This window comes from Symphalangus syndactylus, chromosome 23, assembly GCF_028878055.3.
Source record: "Symphalangus syndactylus isolate Jambi chromosome 23, NHGRI_mSymSyn1-v2.1_pri, whole genome shotgun sequence".
Classification (NCBI taxonomy): Eukaryota; Metazoa; Chordata; class Mammalia; order Primates; family Hylobatidae; genus Symphalangus; species Symphalangus syndactylus.
The window spans coordinates 63521070-63539919 of NC_072445.2; the positions used below are offsets into that span (position 1 = coordinate 63521070).

The window sequence follows — 18850 nt, forward strand, 5'->3', positions numbered from 1 at the left end:
ACAAATGACATTTCAAATAAGGGCAGTGAACTTTGCTACTTTCTTAACGAGAAGAGGGATAGGGAAAAAACTTTTTGTTTGTACCTACTAATAGACACAATTTTTTTTTTAAAGAAGCCTTTCATTGTTCAACAGTTATGAACAAGGACTATCAAAAATTTTGGTCATCACCTTCAGATCCTGTACATTTTGAAGTGGATACTTCTCATGAAAAAGTAGAAAGCATTTCAGAATCGGATACCATGAATGTCAGCAATCTTTCTCAAGGTGTAATGCTTTCAGATTCTCCAATCTGTATGGAAACCACCAGTACCACTTGTGACTTGCCTCAGGTGTGCGTTGCTTATAAGTTCCAGGAGGCTCAGATGTATTCAGAATTCACATTGTCTTCCATATGAAAATTTCTTCAAAAATATAAGGAACAATAAAACAATTTTCAGTGGACACATAAAGGAGGGGAATACAGGGTCTGGTTTTCCCAGTTTCACCAGCGTAAGATACATTTTGACCAGCCTGGGCAACATGGTGAGACCCCATCTCTGCTAAAAATATAAAAATTAGCCAGTCATAGAAGAGAGCACCTGTAATCCCAGCTACTCTGGAGGCTGAGACAGGAGAATTACTTGAACCTGGGAGGTAGAGGTTACAGGGAGCCAAGATCGCGCCACTGCACTCCAGCCTATGCGAGAGAGCAAGGTACATTTTTACACACAGTGTTAAAACTGATCCTTTCTAGCCTCATGAAGTCCCAGGAGTGCAGCCAGGGGACGTGACCAATTCAGTCAGAGGCAGGACAAGAGCCCAAGGAACCTGACTTCTAGTCTAATGCATCTTCCACTTATGTCAATATGCAAATGATTCAGATGTCATTCATAATGACATTGATGGCACCCTGCATGTAAATGACAACTTTCCTGTCTTCATGAAAATGCCTAGCTCCCTTTATTACAAAATAGAAGATTGTAGTGTCCCAATATCTTCATGAGTGTTGTGCTAAACATTTGATAGTCGGTGACATCTGATTCCACTAAATAGGAATTTATAAAAATGCATCACAGATATATTCCTGTTTTATATATCTTCCGTGTTAAAAGACTGGAATAACAACCATCTTAATGCTGTTTAGGCTAGATTTAATGAACATCAAATAATTATCAATACATAAATATGCTATCACATATCCCTAAATTTATAGTCACATGATTTGACTTACCAAAAAACCAAAATATTAAAATAGCAAGCTATTTGTTACATTGTTGTTTAATATTGGGACTCTGTTAGCATAGTTTTACTAAAAGGGAGCCAAATATATGCTGGGGAAAGATACTAGAAAGCACATTCTACCTATGTAATGAAATATTCTAATAGCAGAATTACGTAACAATGTGCAAATACCTTTAGAAGAAGCTTATGATGTTTGCTTGAAGTATTAATGCCTTTTTTATTAATATAGAATGAAATAAAGAATTTTGAAAGGGAAAATGAGTATGAATCCACACTTTGTGAAGATGCTTATGGCACACTGGACAATTTGTTAAATGGTAAGTATCTACTTGTTAGCAATATGCAAAAGAGAGAAACTTTTTTGTGTGTTCTGTGATAATAACAATAGCCAGGTTTTGTGCTAAGTACTTTATATACATCATCACACTTAATCTACAAAAAATCTTACTGAAATAAGGATTTTAAAAAATTGAAGTAAGGGCTGTTTTTATCTTCACTTTACAGATAAGGAAAATAAGGCTAGGAGAGTAACTTGCCCAGGATTGTGGAGCTTTAAATGAATGAGCCGTGATCAAGTCCCAGACACAGACACAAAAATTTTCTACTATACAAGTATCTTTAAATGTGTATTGAGGTTGGGTGTGGTGGATCATATCTATAATACCAGTGCTTTGAAAGGCCAAGGCAGGAGGATTGCTTGAGCCCTAGCTGTTACGAGTCCAAGGCTGTTATGAGCTATGATCATGTCACTGCACTCCAGTGGGCAACAGAAGGAGAACCTGTCTTTTAAAAAAAAAAAGGGAGGCCAGGCACGGTGGCTCACGCCTGTAATCCCAGCACTTTGGGAGGCCGAGGCAAATGGATCACCTGAGGTCGGGAGTTCAAGACCAGCCTGACCAACATGGAGAAACCCCGTCTCTACTCAAAATACAAAATTAGCCGAGTGTGGTGGTGCCTGTAATCCCAGCTACTCGGGAGGCTTAGGCAGGAGACTCCCTTGAACCCAGGAGGTGGAGGTTGCAGTGAGCCGAGATTGCACCATTGCACTCCAGCCTGGGCAACAAGAGCGAAACTCCATCTCAAAAAAAACCAAAACAAACAAAAAACACCAGGTACAGTGGTTCACACCTGTAATCCCAGCTCTTTGGGAGGCCAAGGCAGAAGGATTACTTGAGTCCACTAGTTTGAGATCAGATTGGGCAACATGACAAAACCCCATCTCTACTAAAAATACAAAAAATTAGCTAGGTGTCGTGGTCCACTTTGGAGGCCTGGGTGGGAGAATTACCTGAGCCTGGGAGGCTGAGACTGCAGTGAGCCGAGATCACGCCACTGCACTGCTGCATGGGCAACCACAGTGAGACCTTGTCTCAAAAAAAAAAGAGAGCTGTGTGTTGATATAATCCCAAATCTGTTATTCTAATCCTAAAGTGATAGATGAAAGCTATTTAGGATTTAATCATATAATGAGATACATTGATCATGTTTTTGGTTTTGTTTTTGAGATGGATCTCACTATGCTGCCCAGGCTGGTCTCAAATTCCTGGGCTCAAGTGAGTCTCCTGCCTTGGTGTCCCAAAGTGTTGGGATTACAGGTATGAGCCACCACACCGGGCCCTACGTTGATCATATTTATTAAAGCAAATCTAAATGCTGCATACAAATGTCTTTATTTTTAATACTTGTAAATAATACTAAAATGAAAAGTTTCAACAAGACTTATTGAAATTATGGAATTTAATACATGCAGGTGTAAGAAAAATAAGTGCTGCCGAGGAAGGCGGATCACGAGGTCAGGAGATCGAGACCATCCTGGCTAACACGGTGAAACCCCGTCTCTACTAAAAATACAAAAAATTAGCCAGGCATGATGGCGGGCGCCTGTAGTCCCAGCTACTCAGGAGGCTGAGGCAGGAGAATGGCATGAACCCGGGAGGCGGAGCTCGCAGTGAGCCGAGATGGTGCCACTGCACTCCAGCCTGGGCGACGATAAGTGCTATAAGGATTAGAAAGGAAGAGAAGTAATTATCATTATTTGCAAATATGTACTTTTTTACATAGAAAAGTCATAAGCACCTACAGATGAGCTATTAAAACTAATAAGAAAGTTTAGAAGAAAGCTAGATATAAAATCAATATTAAAAAACCAATAGCATTCAATGTACTAGCAACAACAAATGTAAAACAGTAATTCTTAAAAACTTACTATTATCAGTAGCAGCACACACTAAGGTACCTAAGAATAAATCTAACAAAAAGTGTAAGATTTCCATTAAAAAACATTATAAAACTTTCCTGGAGGCCATAAAAAATAATTAAATGTTTCATGTTCAGATTGTAAAGATGTCAGTTTTCCTGAAGTCTATTGATTAATGCAATTTCATGTATCCTACCTTAATCCTAACATCCCCATTCAGAAGTGAAAAAGTTTAAAAAAATACCCAATACAATTTTGAAAAAGAAGATGTGGAGACTTATCCTGCTAGATAACAAGAGTTATTAGTTATAGTAATTATAACAATGTGTTATAGGCAGAAGGGTAACAAACCAGTGGAATAAATAAAAGACAAAGTCCAAAAGTAGACCCATTTATATATGAGGACACCTGGTATTTGATAGAGGTGTCATTATAAACCAGTGGGGGAGTTCATTTCGTTGTGCTGGAACAGTTGGCTCTCTCAATGTAGGAAATGATTAGAACCTTACCTCACACCAAATACAAAATAAAGTCCACATGGGTAAAGGGCTACATGTGAACTGCAAAGTTCTAACTTATAAAAGAAGTGTAGAAAATGCTGTATTAGTCTGTTTTCACACTGCCATAAAGAACTACCTGAGACTGGGTAATTTATAAAGAAAAGAGGTTTAATTGGATCACAGTTCCACATGGCTGGGGAGGCCTCAGGAAACAGAATCTCGGCAGAAGACAAACAGGAAGCAAGGCACGTCTTAAATGACGAGAGGAGGGGCGGGGGAACTGCCAAACACTTTGAAACCATCAGATCTTGTGAGAACTCGCTATCGCAAGAACAGCATGAGGAAAACCGTCCCCGTGATTTAATTGCCTCCCACCAGGTCCCTCCCTCAATACGTGGGGATTACAACTGGAGATGAGATTTGGGTGGGAACACAGAGCCAAACCACATCAAATGCCTTTGTGACAACAGAAAAGATTTCTTTTTCTTTTTTTTTTTTTTCTTGAGATGGAGTCTCGCTCTGTCACCCAGGCTGGAGTGCAGTGGAGCGATCTCGGCTCACTGCAACCTCTGCCTTCTGGGTTCAAACTATTCTCCTGCCTCGGCCTCCTGAGTAATGAGACTACAGCCGCCTGCCACTATGTACGGCTAATTTTTTTTTATGTTTGTAGAAACAGGGTTTCACCATGTTGGCCAGGCTGGTCTTGAACCCCTGACCTTGTGATCTGCCAGCCTCGGCCTCCCAAAGTGCTGGGATTACAGGCATGAGCCACCACACCCAGCCTAAGAGTTCTTAAGACATGAGAAATACAGGGCTGGGCACGGTAGCTCATGCCTGTAATCCCAGCACTTTGGGAGGCTGAGGCAAGTGGATCAGGAGGTCAGGAGTTCGAACCCAGCCTGGCCAATATGGCGAAACCCTGCCTCTACTAAAAATACAAAAATTAGCTGGGCATAGCGGCCCAGCTACTCAGGAGGCTGATGCACGAGAATCACTTGAATCCGGGAGGCGAAGGTTGCAGTGAGCCGAGATCGTGCCACTGACTCCAGCCTGGGTGACAGAGTAAAGAGACAGGAGAAATGCAATCCATAATCGATGCATTGACTACATTAAGAAAACATCTGTATGGCTAAAGTATAATAAAGTAAAAGGCATGGACTGAAGATACATGCAATATGTATAATTGACAAATATTTGGCATCTAAAATAAAGAACTACAAGTCACTTAGAAAAAGGCACGTAATGGCTGGGCATGGTGGCTCATGCCTGTAATCCCAGCACTTTGGAAGGCCGAGATGGGCGGATCATGAGATCAGGAGATTGAGACAATCCTGGCTAACATGGTGAAACCCCGTCTCTACTAAAAATACAAAAATTAGCTGGGTGTGATGGTGGGCACCTGTAGTCCCAGCTACTTGGGAGGCTGAGAAAGGAGAATGGCGTGAACCCAGGAGGCAGAGCTTGCAGTGAGCTGAGATGGCGCCACTGCACTGCAGCCTGGGGGACAGAGTGAGACTCCATCTCAAAAAAAAAAAAAAAAAAAAAAGATAAAAGAAAAGAAAAAGGCACATAATTCAGGCCGGGCACAGTGGCTCACACTTGTAATCCCAGCACTTTGGGAGGCTGAGGTGGGCAGATCACATGAGGTCAGGAGTTCAAGACCAGCCTGGCCAACATGGTGGAATCCCATCTCTACTGAAAATACAAAACTTAGCCGGGCATGGTGGTGCACGCTTGTAATCCCACCTACTTGGGAGGCTGAGGCATGAGAATCGCTTGAACCCAGGAGGTGAAGGTTGCAATGAGACGAGATCGTGCCATAGCACTCCTGCCTGGGTGACAGAGACTCTGTCTCAAAAAAAAAAAAAAAAAAAAAAGGCACGTAATAGAAAAACAGCCAAAGTATATGTATTAGTAGTTTGTTAGGGCTGCCATAAGAAAACACCACAAACTGGGTAGTGTAAACAACAGAAATTAATTTTCTCATTCTTAGAGGCTGGCAGTCCAAGATCAAGGTGCCAGCGCGGTTGTTTTCACCTGAAGTCTCCCTCCCTGGCTTGCAGATGGCCAGCTTCTTGCAGTGTCTCACATGGCCTTTTGTCTTTGCGTACACCTCGCTGCTGTCTCTTCTTCCTCTTATAAGGACACCAGTCATACTGGATTAGGGCCTACCCTTGTGACCTCTTTTAAGCTCAATTACTTTTTTAAAGGCCCTGTCTACAAATAAGAGTCATATTTTAAGGTACTAGGGGTTAGAGCTTCAGCATATGAGTTTTGGGGGCACACAATTGAGTCCATAACAGTATACAACAAGCAGATCACAGAAAAAGAAACCTGTAAGACCATTAAATACATGAAAGGATGTACATTAAGAAGGTCACAGTAAAATACCATTTCAAACATATGAATTTGACATATTTTGGAGGGATGTGTAGAGCAAAGGAACCCTGAGGCTACTGGTAGAAGCATAAATTGGTACACTTTGGAGAGTAATTTTGCAATATCTAGTAAAGTTGAAGGTATGTATTTTCTATAATCCAGCAATTTCACTTCTAGGTGTATCCCCAGAGCCTAGTCTTTACATTGGCATAGAAGGAAACATGTTCACTGCAGTGCTGTTTTTAAGGGCAAAATTAGAAGCAACTTAAATAGCCAACGAAAAAGGAATAAAGTGTAATCTTCCAGTAGAATGAACTACATATGTATGTATTTATATGGCTAAGCCTCAGAAGCAAAATTTTGTGTGAAATAAAGACTTTTTTTTTTGAAGCGGAGTCTTGCACTGTCACCCAGGCTGGAGTGCAGTGGCATAATCTCGGCTCACTGCAATCTCCGCCTCCCAGGTTCAAGTGGTTCTCCTGCCTGAGCCTTCTGAGTAGCTGGGATTACAGGTGTGCACCACCATGCCCCACTAAGTTTTGTATTTTTAGTAGAGACGGGGTTTCACCATGTTGGCCAGGCTGGTCTCGAATTCCTGACCTCAGGTGATCCACCCACCTCAGCCTCCCAAAGTGCTAGGATTACAGGCGTAAATCACTGCGTCCAAGACTTTTATATGGCTATAGATAGAGTGAGATGCTATTTATGTAAAATATAAAAGCACATAAAACAATGCTATATATTAATCATTCACCTAAAGTGTTGCAGGGTATTTTGGAGTTTGAGGGAAACAGTGACACTGGCCATCTATCAGACCCCCACAATCTGTTAGCTGTAGTTTTCACTATAAACCCATACTGTAGTCCTTCCTATGATGTCTTATTTGTAAAGGTAGGTTTTTGGAGGTTGCTATAATAAAAAGCAAGTCCTGTGTGAAAATCATTGTGGAATAGGAACGAGAGTGGTGGTCTCCAATCTGATTCCACGGTTTGAGGTGCTGTACGGTGCCTAATAGTGTACATCCAAGTAGTAAAGTGTGGTTGTTTAAGAGTAAAATACTATATTTTTCTTTTAGTTTATGTGTATTTTCAAACAGCTAATAACTTAGGGCAAATACTAGCTTGAACTTAATTATTTACTAAATGGAGCTTAAGTATTCCTTTTGGTCCAGAGGTACTGTGAAAAAAAGTACTGAGACATTAAGGGTGTCACAAAATGAGGAAATCTGGGAACTTTATTCTTCGGGAAGATTTTGTTGGTTTTATTATTTAGGATACATAAATCAGTAGTAAAAGTAAAACAGGAATGGGAAGAATGAATACATATGGGCTTCAGTACAGTGGTTATCTCTGGGGAGGAGGAAAGTTAGATAAAAGGGATCATTAATTTGTAACATTTTGTTTTCTTATTTGCTCCTGATTTTAAAAAACATTACATCTACATAATTTGTCATATTGAAAAACAGTATAGCATAGCATTTAGAAGTAGTAGTCTAGAATCTCAGCAGCACTGCTTAGCAGCTCTGTGACCTTGGACAAGTGACTTTAACATCTCTTACACTTCAGTTTCCTTATCTGTAAAATAGGGATAATAACAGTACTGACATCATGGGATTTTTGTGAGATTAAGCAAGTTTATATGTGTTTTCTATTATACTATCCTTGTCCTTTTGAAACATTGTATAATTTAAAACACCTTAAAATTACAGTACAACAAAAGAATTTTGAAGATATCTTGAAATTTATTGTAATTGTATTTGACCAGAATTATATATAACGCACTTTTTCCTAGCAGTCATTTGGGGACTTCTTTACCCCATGTAAAAAGTTCTGTTTTGTTTGCTAGCACAAAACCATGCTAAAATTCACACAGTAAATAAGGTTGAAATAATATGTAATTTTTAAGTGGCTATAGCAGTTTATTTGATAAATATAAATATAACTGTTACCATTCAAGTTCATGGTCCACTCGTTTTTATTTCCTTCTCTTTCTTATGAGATAACAACACTGAAAATTACTCAAAGAATGTACTAATTCAGCCAGTTGACACCATCAGCATATCTTCCTTGAGACAATTTGAAACCGTTTGCAAATTTCACTGGGTAGAAGCATTTGATGATGAAATGACAGAGAAGCCAGAATTTCAAAGTCAAGTGTATAATTATGCAAAAGACAACAATATAAAGCAAGACTCATTTAAGGAAGAAAATCCAATGGAAACTAGTGTTTCTGCAAATACAGACCAACTTGGTAACGAGTATTTTAGACAGCCTCCTCCTAGAAGCCCGCCTCTAATCCACTGCAGTGGAGAGACGCTGAAATTTCCAGAAAAGTCACTGGCTAAAAGTATTGCCAAGGAATCTGCCCTCAACCCTAGCCAACCTCCAAGCTTCTCATGTAAGGAAAGTGTACACAATAATATTGTAAAACCATTTGATAAAGAGAATAGTTCTAACCTAGTTCATCTGAGAGTTAATTATAAAGCAGAGGAGGGACGATTGTGATGGTCAGTAAAGCCTGTGGAGTATTAAAGGATGCATTTAAAAAATTGTGTGTGTGTGTTGTGTATATATATATATATATATACACACACACAAGATTATATATATATATATATAATCTTTTCCAAGTAGTGTTAAATCACCTAGTTAGCATGAGGGACTTTGCTTCTCTGGGGAAAATGCATTCTGAGATCTTAGCCAATTCAGAAATAAATTTTTCTAGTAAAATCAAGTCCATACTTGAGGATTAGCTCTACCAAATGGTAATTTCTTTAAGGATCAGGACTCTTAACCCTCTTATGCACCACAGTGTCTATATGGTTCCTTGAATATAATAAGCTTTTTTTACTATAATTTTTTTTCACCACAAACAAGTTTATTAGAGAAGTAAAGAAACAAAAGAATGGCTACTGTGTAGACAGAGCAGTCTGAATATAATAAGCTTTTATATTTGTTGAATCAAAATGGCTGGAAGTAGCAGAGTTTACAGTGATGGAAAGGTTAAGAAGAGGAACGAGTGCAGAGGCACTAATTCATTTTTCAAGAAAAACAAGATTTCTCTGTCCTATTGGACTTCTACTGACAAGCAAAAAATACTAATTTTTCTACTAAAGTGAAAGTTATTAGTTTATCATTTCGTTTACTGATTCTGAGCACACATGTAGTATCCTAAGAGCACTGAAGATACCGACAGTATATATTCTGTGTACTTTCTGAACAAAAAAATTAAAAATACTAGGAATTGGTATGGGAAAATAGATAAAATTCAAGAATAGTATAAGTAATACCTTTTCTCTTTTTTTGTTGTTTTGTTTTGTTTTTGATACAGAGTCTTACTCTGTTGCCCAGGCTGGAGTGCAGTGGCATGATCTTGGCTCACTGCAACCTCTGCTTCCTGGATTCAAGCGATTGTCCTGCTGCAGCCTCCTGAGTAGCTGGGATTACAGGCGTGTGCCACCACACCTGGCTAATTTTTTTTTGTATTTTTAGTAGAGATGGGTTTTCACCATGTTGGGCAGGCTGGTCTTGAACTGCTGACTTCAAATGATCCACCCGCCTTGGCCTCCCAAAGTGCTGGGATTACAGGTGTGAGCTACCACACCTGGCCAATAATACCTTTTCAATGTGAGTTTGATGGGAAACACTACGACTGTAATGCCTTATTTACAAGTATGAGCATTTCCATTTTTTTAAAAGTAGATGACAGCATTTAAAAGAACTTTATTTGTCCATGTTGATTTCTGGAAAACAACATTTTAAAAATCAGCTTAAATAGGGTTTCACAAGATTGTTCTTTCCTCTTTCCATTGCATTTAGCCATTTTTCATTCAGTCAATAGATACTTTTAGGCATCTATTACATGCCAGGTCTGTACTACACATTAGGTAATGGTTAGAAAATAGACAAAAAGATGTAGTTCTTGTCCTCATGAAGACAACATCCTACTAGAGAAGGTAGTCATTAATGAATCACACAAATAACTGTGAACTTGCAACTATAATAAGATCAGTAAGTTAGGTGAACAAAGTTACATATAAAGTATATGTAGAGCATGTTATATAAAGTTACTGTTTATGCTATGATGCTATATAAAGTTACATATAAACTTGCAACTATGATAAGTGCTGCAAATATAAGTAGGATGGGCATCTATGATAAGGATACTACCCTGATCAGGGAGTCTGGGGAAGGCATCCCTGAAGAAATGATCATTGAGCTGAGCTCTAAAGGATGGGTAGGAGTTAATTAGGCAGCTATGGGTAGGAGAGCATTCCATACAGAAGGAATAACGTCTGCAAACCCTGTGGCCACAGGAAGCATGGTACCTACTAGGACCTGAAGGAAGCCCTGAGTCCAGGAAGATCAGAGTTGGAGGAAGGAGGAAGGGTATAGCAGATGAAGACAGAGAGGTGGTGTGGGTCAGATACTGCTTTAGTTCATTTCATACTGCTGCAACTATATCACAGACTGGGCAATTTATAATGAATAACAATTTATCTGGCTCACGGTTCTAGAGGCTGGGTCCACGGTGCCAGCATCATGCAAGGGTCTCTGTGCTGTCATTTCATGATGGGAGGTGGAGGGGCAAAAGAGGATGAGATTGAGGGAGCAAGTGGAGGCCAAACTAACTTTTATTTTATTTATTTATTTATTTATTTATTTATTTATTTATTTTGAGATGGATTCTCGCTCTGTCGCCCAGGCTGGAGTGTAGTGGCGCCATCTTGGCTCACTACAACCTCTGCCTCCTGAGTTCAAGCAATTCTCCTGCTTCACCCTTCCGAGTAGCTGGGATTACAGGCGTGTGCCACCACGCCCAGCTAATTTTTTGTATTTTTAGTAGAGACGGGGTTTCACAGTGTTAGCCAGGATGGTCTCAATCTCCTGACGTTGTGATCCGCCTGCCTCGGCCTCCCAAAGTGCTTGGATTACAGGTGTGAGCCACTGCTCCCAGCCCCCAAACTCACTTTTGTAACAAGTCCACTTGTGATAACTAACACACTCCTGCGATAACAACATTTAGTCATTTTTATTCACCTCTTACTAGGCCCCGTCTTCCAACACTGTTGCATTGGGGATTAAGCTTCCGGCACATGAACTTTAGGGGATGCATTTAAAGCATAGCAGATATCAACAGCAAGATATTAGGGCCTTGTAGGTCTCAGTAATGATAGTTATCTTTATCCCAGAACAATGAAAAACCATTAAGATACAAGGTTCTGCAGAAGGATGAGCCAAAAACCAAAATACAGAAGTCCTTGTCTCTAAATTCCAGAGAATTATACAGCACACCACTACAGATACCTTTTACTGGGTTTTTATTTATTTATTTTTTTTAGATACAAGGTGTCTTGCTCTGTTACTCAGATTGGAGAGCAGTGTGATCATGGCCCCCAAGAAATCCTCCTGCCTCAGCTTCCCAAGGAGCTAGGACTACAGGCACGTGCCACCACGCCTGACTGATTTAAAAAATTTTTTTTTGTAGAGATAGGGTCTCACTATGTTACCCAAGCTGGTCTCGAACTCCTGGTCTCAAGGAATCCTCTCACCTTGGGCTCCCAAAGTGTTGGGATTACAGGTATGAGCCACTGTGCCTGGCCTGGGTTTTGTTTTTGGTTTTTTGTTTGTTTGTTTTTTGTTTTTTTGATACGGAGTCTCGCTCTGTGGCCCAGGCTGGAGTGCAGTGGCACAATCTTGGCTCACTGCAGCCTCTGCCTCCCGGGTTCGAGCTATTCTCCTGCCTCAGCCTCCTGACTAGCTGGGACTACAGGTGTGCACCACCACACCCGGCTAATTTTTGTATTTTTAGTAGAGATGGGGTTTCACCATGTTGGCCAGGATGGTCTTGATCTCCTGACCTGGTGATCTGCCCGCCTCAGCCTCCCAAAGTACTGTGATTACAAGCATGAGCCACTGCACCCAGCCCTGGGTTTTTAATGTCATATTCATTTCACCATTTCTTACCACAATTTACTGTCTTTCTAAATTTTTATTTGTTTATTTTATTATTATTATTTTTTGAGACAGAGTCTCGCTCTGTCGCCCAGGCTGGAGTGCAATGGTGTGATCTCAGCTCACCGCAACTTCCGCCTCCTGCGTTCAAGTGATTCTGCTGCCTCACTCAGCTTCCCGAGTAGCTGGGATTATAAGCATGTGCCACCACGCCGGGCTAATTTTTGTATTTTGGGCAGAGATAGGGTTTTATCATGTTGGTCAGGCCGGTCTCAAACTCCTGACCTCAGGTGATCCACCCACCTCGGCCTCCCAAAGTGCTGGGATTACAGGCGTGAGCTACCTCGCCCAGCCTACTGTCTTTTTCTAACCTCCTCAAAACCTGTATCGGCAGCATAAAGTCAATCATGAGGCTTGTTCTTCTGCCATTCTAATGTTCCTAAGAGTCACAGAATAATGAGATAATGGTCTAAATGTGGAATAAAAAATATTCAAAAGAGAAGAGACCTTTCCTCCCTAAAAATCCAAACTTTTGGCCCAGTAGTAACATGTAAAAAAAAAAAAAAGAGACCTTGCAGTCTGTAAGGTAATTGGTACATTTATTTGTCTGAATTCATTTGAAGTCAAAGCATCTTATATGTGTGCAGAGAAGTTTCCATAATAGAAAATGGTAAGAGGATGAAAGTTTAATTTTCCTTTTGTCAAAGTAAATGGGATGTATATCTGTCATATACCTACTGCCTGTGCCCTGCTGTGCTGTTAGGTGCTGTACATTTAGCAATTAATACGTAGTTATTAACTTTTGTTAATAGGCATTATTATTGGAAGTAGACACTACTGTTACTTTACAGCAGAGGAAGCCAAACAGGGGATCTACTATAGAATTCAAGGCCAGCCCTATCTGACTTGAAAGTTCATCATCTTTCTACTCATTCACACTTACTTTGTTTACTATAATTTACAGACTGCAGTTCCTTCAAAAGAAATACAGAATTATGGGGAGATTCCTGAGATGTCAGTCAGTTATGAAGAGGAAGTCACAACAGAGGGTGTGGAGAGGCCAGAAATTGTCTCAACTTGGTCTTCGGCAGGCATTTCCTGGAGGAGTGAAGCATGTCGGGAGAACTGTGAGATGCCTGACCGGGAGCGAAGTGCTGAAAGTTTACAACCTGTTCAAGAGGACATGGCTTTAAATGAAGTCTTGCAGAAATTAAAACATACTAACAGAAAGCAGGAAGCGCGAATCCAAGAACTCCAGTATAGTAACCTGTATTTAGAGAAGAGGGTTAAAGAACTACAGATGAAGATTACCAAACAGCAGGTGTTCACTGATGACATCAATAAGCTAAAGGAGAATGTTGAAGAATTAATTGAAGACAAATACAAAATAATCTTAGAGAACAATGATACTAAAAAGACATTGCAGAATTCGCAAGAGAGTTTAGCTAACACCCAAAAACATCTTCAGGAATCCAGGAATGACAAGGAAATGTTACAGCTTCAATTTAAGAAGATGAAGGCTAATTATGTGCGTTTACAGGACAGGTACATGACTGAAATGCAACAAAAAAATAAATCTGTAAGTCAATATTTAGAGATGGACAAAACCTTAAGCAAGAAAGAAGAAGAGGTAGAGAGACTACAACAACGCACAAAAGAACTGGAAAAGGCCACAGCTTCTGCTTTGGACTTGTTGAAACGGGAAAAAGAGACCCAAGAACAAGAGTTCTTGTCTTTACAGGAGGAACTCCAGAAACGTGAAAAGGAAAACCTGGAAGAAAGACAGAAACTGAAATCTAAAGTTGAGGAATTGCTCACTCAAGTTAAAAATTTGCAATTTATGTCTGAAAATGAAAGAACAAAGAATATAAAACTTCAGCAGCAAATCAACGAAGTAAAAAATGAGAATGCAAAACTTAAACAGCAGGTTGCAAGGAGTGAAGAGCAAAATTATGTCCCTAAATTTGAGACAGCTCAGTTAAAGGAGCAATTAGAGGAAGTCATGAAGTCAGATATTACCAAGGTATTGATACACATTCTAAATCTCTGATGCAGAATTTCAAGAGTTTCTAGTGGTCTGGTGATGCATATTTAGACATGGCACTTACATTTTTTTGCAGAAAGAATTATTAAAGAAAGAAACAGACCTCAGTACTTTGGGAGGCTGAGGCAGGAGGATCTCTTGAGGCTAGGCGTTTGACACCAGCCTAGGCGACATAGTGAGACCCCATTTCTACAAAACATTTTTTTAAATCAGCCAATCTGTCATGCATGGTGGTGTGCGCCTATAGTCCTATCTGTTTGGGAGGGTGAGATGGGGGAATTGCTTGAGCTCAGGAGTTTGAAGCTGCAGTGAGCTATGATTGTGCCAGTGCACTCCAGCTTGGGTGACAGAGCAAGATTCTGTCTCAAAAAAAGAAAAAAAGAAAAATGAAAAACAGATATGGAGAGGAAAATGCACCTCAGGTTTGGAGAAGTTTCTTTTGGTTCATGAATATTCAAAGAACAGCTATTCCTGCCTTCTTGTGATTATTTTGGTAGAGGTGGCAGTTAACCTGGGAATTCTGTGGGTACTCATTGCCAGTCATCAAAAGCATCTTCCAGCAGTTGCTTTTTTTTTTTGAGACAGTATTGCTCTGTTGCCCAGGTGGGAGTGTAGTGACACGATCTTGGCTCACTGCAACCTCTGCCTCCCAGGTTCAAGTGATTCTCTTGCCTCAGCCTCCCGAGTAACTGGGATTACAGGCGTGTGCCACCATGCCCAGCTAATTTTGTATTTTTAGTAGAGATAGGGTTTCACCGTGTTGGCCAGGCTGGTCTCGAATTCATGACCTCAAGTGATCCACCTGCCTCAGCCTCCCAAAGTGCTGGAATTACAGGTGTGAGACACCGCGCCCAACCCCAGGGTTCCTTTGAGAAAAGATTTTCTAAGTTGTCTCTCAATTCTATTCATCAACAAAACAAAATAATACAATTGCATGTTTGGTTTACAAGGCAAAACAAACCTGTATCATATACTAGTTTTATACATTTAAGAACAGCATCAGAACCATATCAATATGTTTGGGGAAGCTGTACTCTTTTATTATATGTAGTTCAAAAGGCTTTTTTGGCAGCCAAGAACCTGGAAACACATTCTAGAAGTTATAATTTTCACAAGCCAGAGCACATCTATTTCAGTTGTGTAGGCCTGCCTTAAAGTATGTATAGTAAAATCTTATTAACTGATTACTTAGAAAGAAGGCTAATCTGAACTAGAAAAATGTGTAAGTTTATTTTTTGTATTTGCTTTATTTATTTATTTATTAAGACAGAGTCTCGCTCTGTTGCCCAGGCTGAAGTGCAGTGGTGTGATCTCCTTCACTGCAACCTCTGCCTCCCGGGTTCAAGCAATTCTCCTGCCTCAGCCTCCTGAGTAGCTGGGATTATATAGGCACACACCACCATGCCCAGCTAATTTTTTTGTATTTTTAGTAAAGACAGTGTTTCACCATGTTGGCCAGCCTGGTCTCAAACTCCCAATCTCAGGTGATCCACCCTCCTTGGCCTCCCAAAGTGCAGGGATTACAAACGTGAGCCACTGCACCTGGCTATGTTTATATTTGTTTTATTAACTTGAACTGAGCTGATGTTACCTTAAGATATCCTTAGTGGACCCTCTTTTATGAATCTGTAATCATTTTAAGTATTCTTTACAAGTAAATGATTTTACTATTTTTAAGGATTCTTAGGAAAATATTCTTTTCCTAAATTAAAAAATATCTAAGATCTAAGAAAAAAGGATTATCTAAGCCAGTGATTTTCAAACTTGAACATTCTTCAGAATTCCCTAAAACACTTGTTAAAACACAGATTGCTGGCCCTACCCTAGAGTTTCTGATTCAGTAATTCTGGGGTGGGGCCTGAGAACGTGCATTTCTAGCAAGATCCCAGTTGTTGTTGATGCTGCTGGTCCTGGGACCAAACTTTGAGAACCCCTGACCTAAGCCACCTTAACTTGAGCTCCTAACCAAATCATGATAAATTTTAAATTGGCAAGCTCTGAATGAATTAGTTTAATTGTACAGAAATTTAGCATAGTATATAATTTTCTTCAAGTTCCTTATTTTATTTTGATTAATCAATTTCTCTAACACTCTGAATTCATACTTACTCTGCTTATAGTTTTGCTTTTCATGAACTCTAGTTCTGTTTTCTCCAAGTATGGTCTGGGAGTATCTGTGAAGTCAAAAGTGTTTTTATAGTAATATTAAGACATTACTGCCTTTTTTACTCTCATTTTTCACAAGTGTACAGTGGAGTTGTCCAGAAGCTACACGATGTGTGATGATGTAATTGCTCTCATGGCTGATGGAATGTGTGAAGCAAATATGAGAATCCTGCTATCTTCAATTAATCCAGCATTAAAAATATTTGCAAAAAAATGCAAAACAGTGCCATTCTTTTCACAATTTTTTTGTTTTGAAAAATGTGGTAATTTTTTTTTTTTAATTGTTATTGGTTGGGCACAGTGGTTCACACTTGCAATCCCAGCATTTGGGAGGCTAAGGCAAGAACATTGCTTGAGCCCAGTAGTTCAAGACCAGCCTGGGCAACATGGTGAGACCCCCATCTCTACAAAAATTTGAAAAATTAGCCAAGTGTGGTGGCATGCACCTGTGGTTTCAGCTACTGGGGAGACTGAGGTGGGAGGATTGTGTGAGCCTAGGCATTTGAGGCCGCAGTGAGCCGTGTTCACACTACTGCACGCCAGCATGTGTGACAGAGTGAGACTCTGGCTCAAAAATAAATAAATAAATAAATTGTTATTTATGTTCTACATAACAGAGTTATTGCTACTTTTTTTTTTTTTTTTTTTTTTTTTTGAGACGGAGTCTCGCTCTGTCGCCCAGGCTGGAGTGTAGTGGCGCAATCTCGGCTCACTGCAAGCTCCACCTCCCGGGTTCACGCCATTCTCCCGCCTCAGCCTTTGCGAGTAGCTGGGACCACAGGCGCCCACCACCACGCCCGGCTAATTTTTTTTGTATTTTTAGTAGAGACGGGGTTTCACCGTGGTCTCGATCTCCTGACCTCATGATCCACCCGCCTCGGCCTCCCAAAGTGCTGGGATTACAAGCGTGAGCCACCGCGCCCGGCCTATTGCTACTTTTAAAGAATTAGTGAACAAATATTTTAAAATATTCTCAATTTTAATTTCTAAAGGGATTCTAAGATCAAAAAGTTTGAGAACTATTGCCCAAGGTTTTTAAGAGTGGCATTTTATCCAGCATTTTACTTAAAAGATATTTCAGGTTCTTCACCATTATTTTGACAAATCTGAATTATGTGCATGTAGGATACAAAAACGACACATTCTAATCTGCTCCTGGATTGCTCACCTTGTGAAGAAGAGAGCCTGAATCCTGCAGATATAAAAAGAGCTTCTCAGCTGGCCTCCAAAATGCAGAGTCTTCTGGCTCTGATGATGGGACTTCTCACATGCCAGGTAATAAAACATATATATTAGATATTTTAGTAGGGGAGGAATAAATACTGGGGTTGGACTAAAAGAGAGGCAATGAAAGGAATTAAGTTGTGGAAGAAGAAAATGAAGAATTGAAGATAAAATACAGACCCCTAAGCCATCCATCCAGCCCTTCTTCGCCCCTATGTCTTCTTTCTGCTTATCTTTCTCAAACACTTAATCCTCACAGGTGTACAGATAGATAAAATGTAATAAGATAAAAAGAACCCTTTATTAAGTACTTCCCACGTTTCAGGGATGCCCTCCCAGATCAGTAGTCTTGTGCTCTGGTCAGTCTGCGCCTAGTAATTAGTGATTGTTCACATTAATGAGCTGTTTGCCCAATCTAAAATACCACGTTTGGTTAGGAATGGGGGAAGGGCAGTGTAGAGTTGTGTACATTAGTAGAATGAAAAGTGAAATTGCTGTCAGAGGAGTTCAGATGCTGGCTTATCATTTTCTAGCTGTGTAACTTAGCCAAGTAACCTAACTTCCACTTCAGTTTCCTTATCTTTAAGATGGGGAAATGATGCTTCTGTCCTGGGAGCTTATAAGCACTGCATTTAATGGAAAAAACAATTAAGGGACATGCACAGCCAGGCGCGGTGGCTCACGCCTGTAATCCCAACACTTTGGGAGGCCGAGGTGGGCGGATCACCTGAGGTCAGGAGTTCAAGACCAGCCTGGCCAACATACTGAAACCCCATCTCTACTAAAAATACAAAAATTAGCTGGGCTTGGTGGTGGGTGCCTATAATCCTGTCTACTTGGGAGGCTGAGGCAGGAGAATCGCTTGAACCTGGGGGGAAAGGTTGCAGTGAGTAGAGGTCGCGCCACTGCACTCCAGCCTAGGCGAAAGAGCAAAACTCTGTCTCAAAAAAATATATATTAAAATTGAAAAAAATGAAGTCTTTGTGTACTAACCCTTTATTAGATGCCTTCTGATAAGTAATTGAGGAATGGAGTTCAATATGATTTTACCTCTTTTGGTTTGCTTACTTACTGATAGGAGATTTGTTTTTGTTTCATATGCATGGTTTTGGCCTCATTTTAGCTTTAGTAAAAACTTTTTCATCTAGCTTCTGAAACTCTT

General features: G+C 40.1%; 1 protein-coding gene and 1 long non-coding RNA gene across 2 annotated transcripts in view; one reads left to right on the forward strand and one right to left on the reverse strand.

Annotated features, from left to right (window-relative positions):
- CAGE1 (cancer antigen 1) overlaps positions 1-18850 on the forward strand; it is a 61536-nt gene that overhangs the window by 2093 nt on the left and 40593 nt on the right. Inside the window, exons 2-6 of the mRNA XM_055264716.2 lie at positions 136-332; positions 1454-1541; positions 8299-8708; positions 13219-14277; positions 17590-17739. Coding sequence (XP_055120691.2) covers positions 138-332; positions 1454-1541; positions 8299-8708; positions 13219-14277; positions 17590-17739 — 1902 coding nt within the window. The 5' untranslated portion in view covers positions 136-137. The remainder of the gene's footprint in view (positions 1-135; positions 333-1453; positions 1542-8298; positions 8709-13218; positions 14278-17589; positions 17740-18850) is intronic.
- On the reverse strand, positions 12837-17726 carry LOC129473797 (uncharacterized). Its single transcript, XR_010119200.1, has 3 exons — positions 17633-17726; positions 16408-16472; positions 12837-13423 (listed from the first exon to the last, which is right to left on the reverse strand). It is a non-coding gene; the product is annotated as an uncharacterized lncRNA (long non-coding RNA).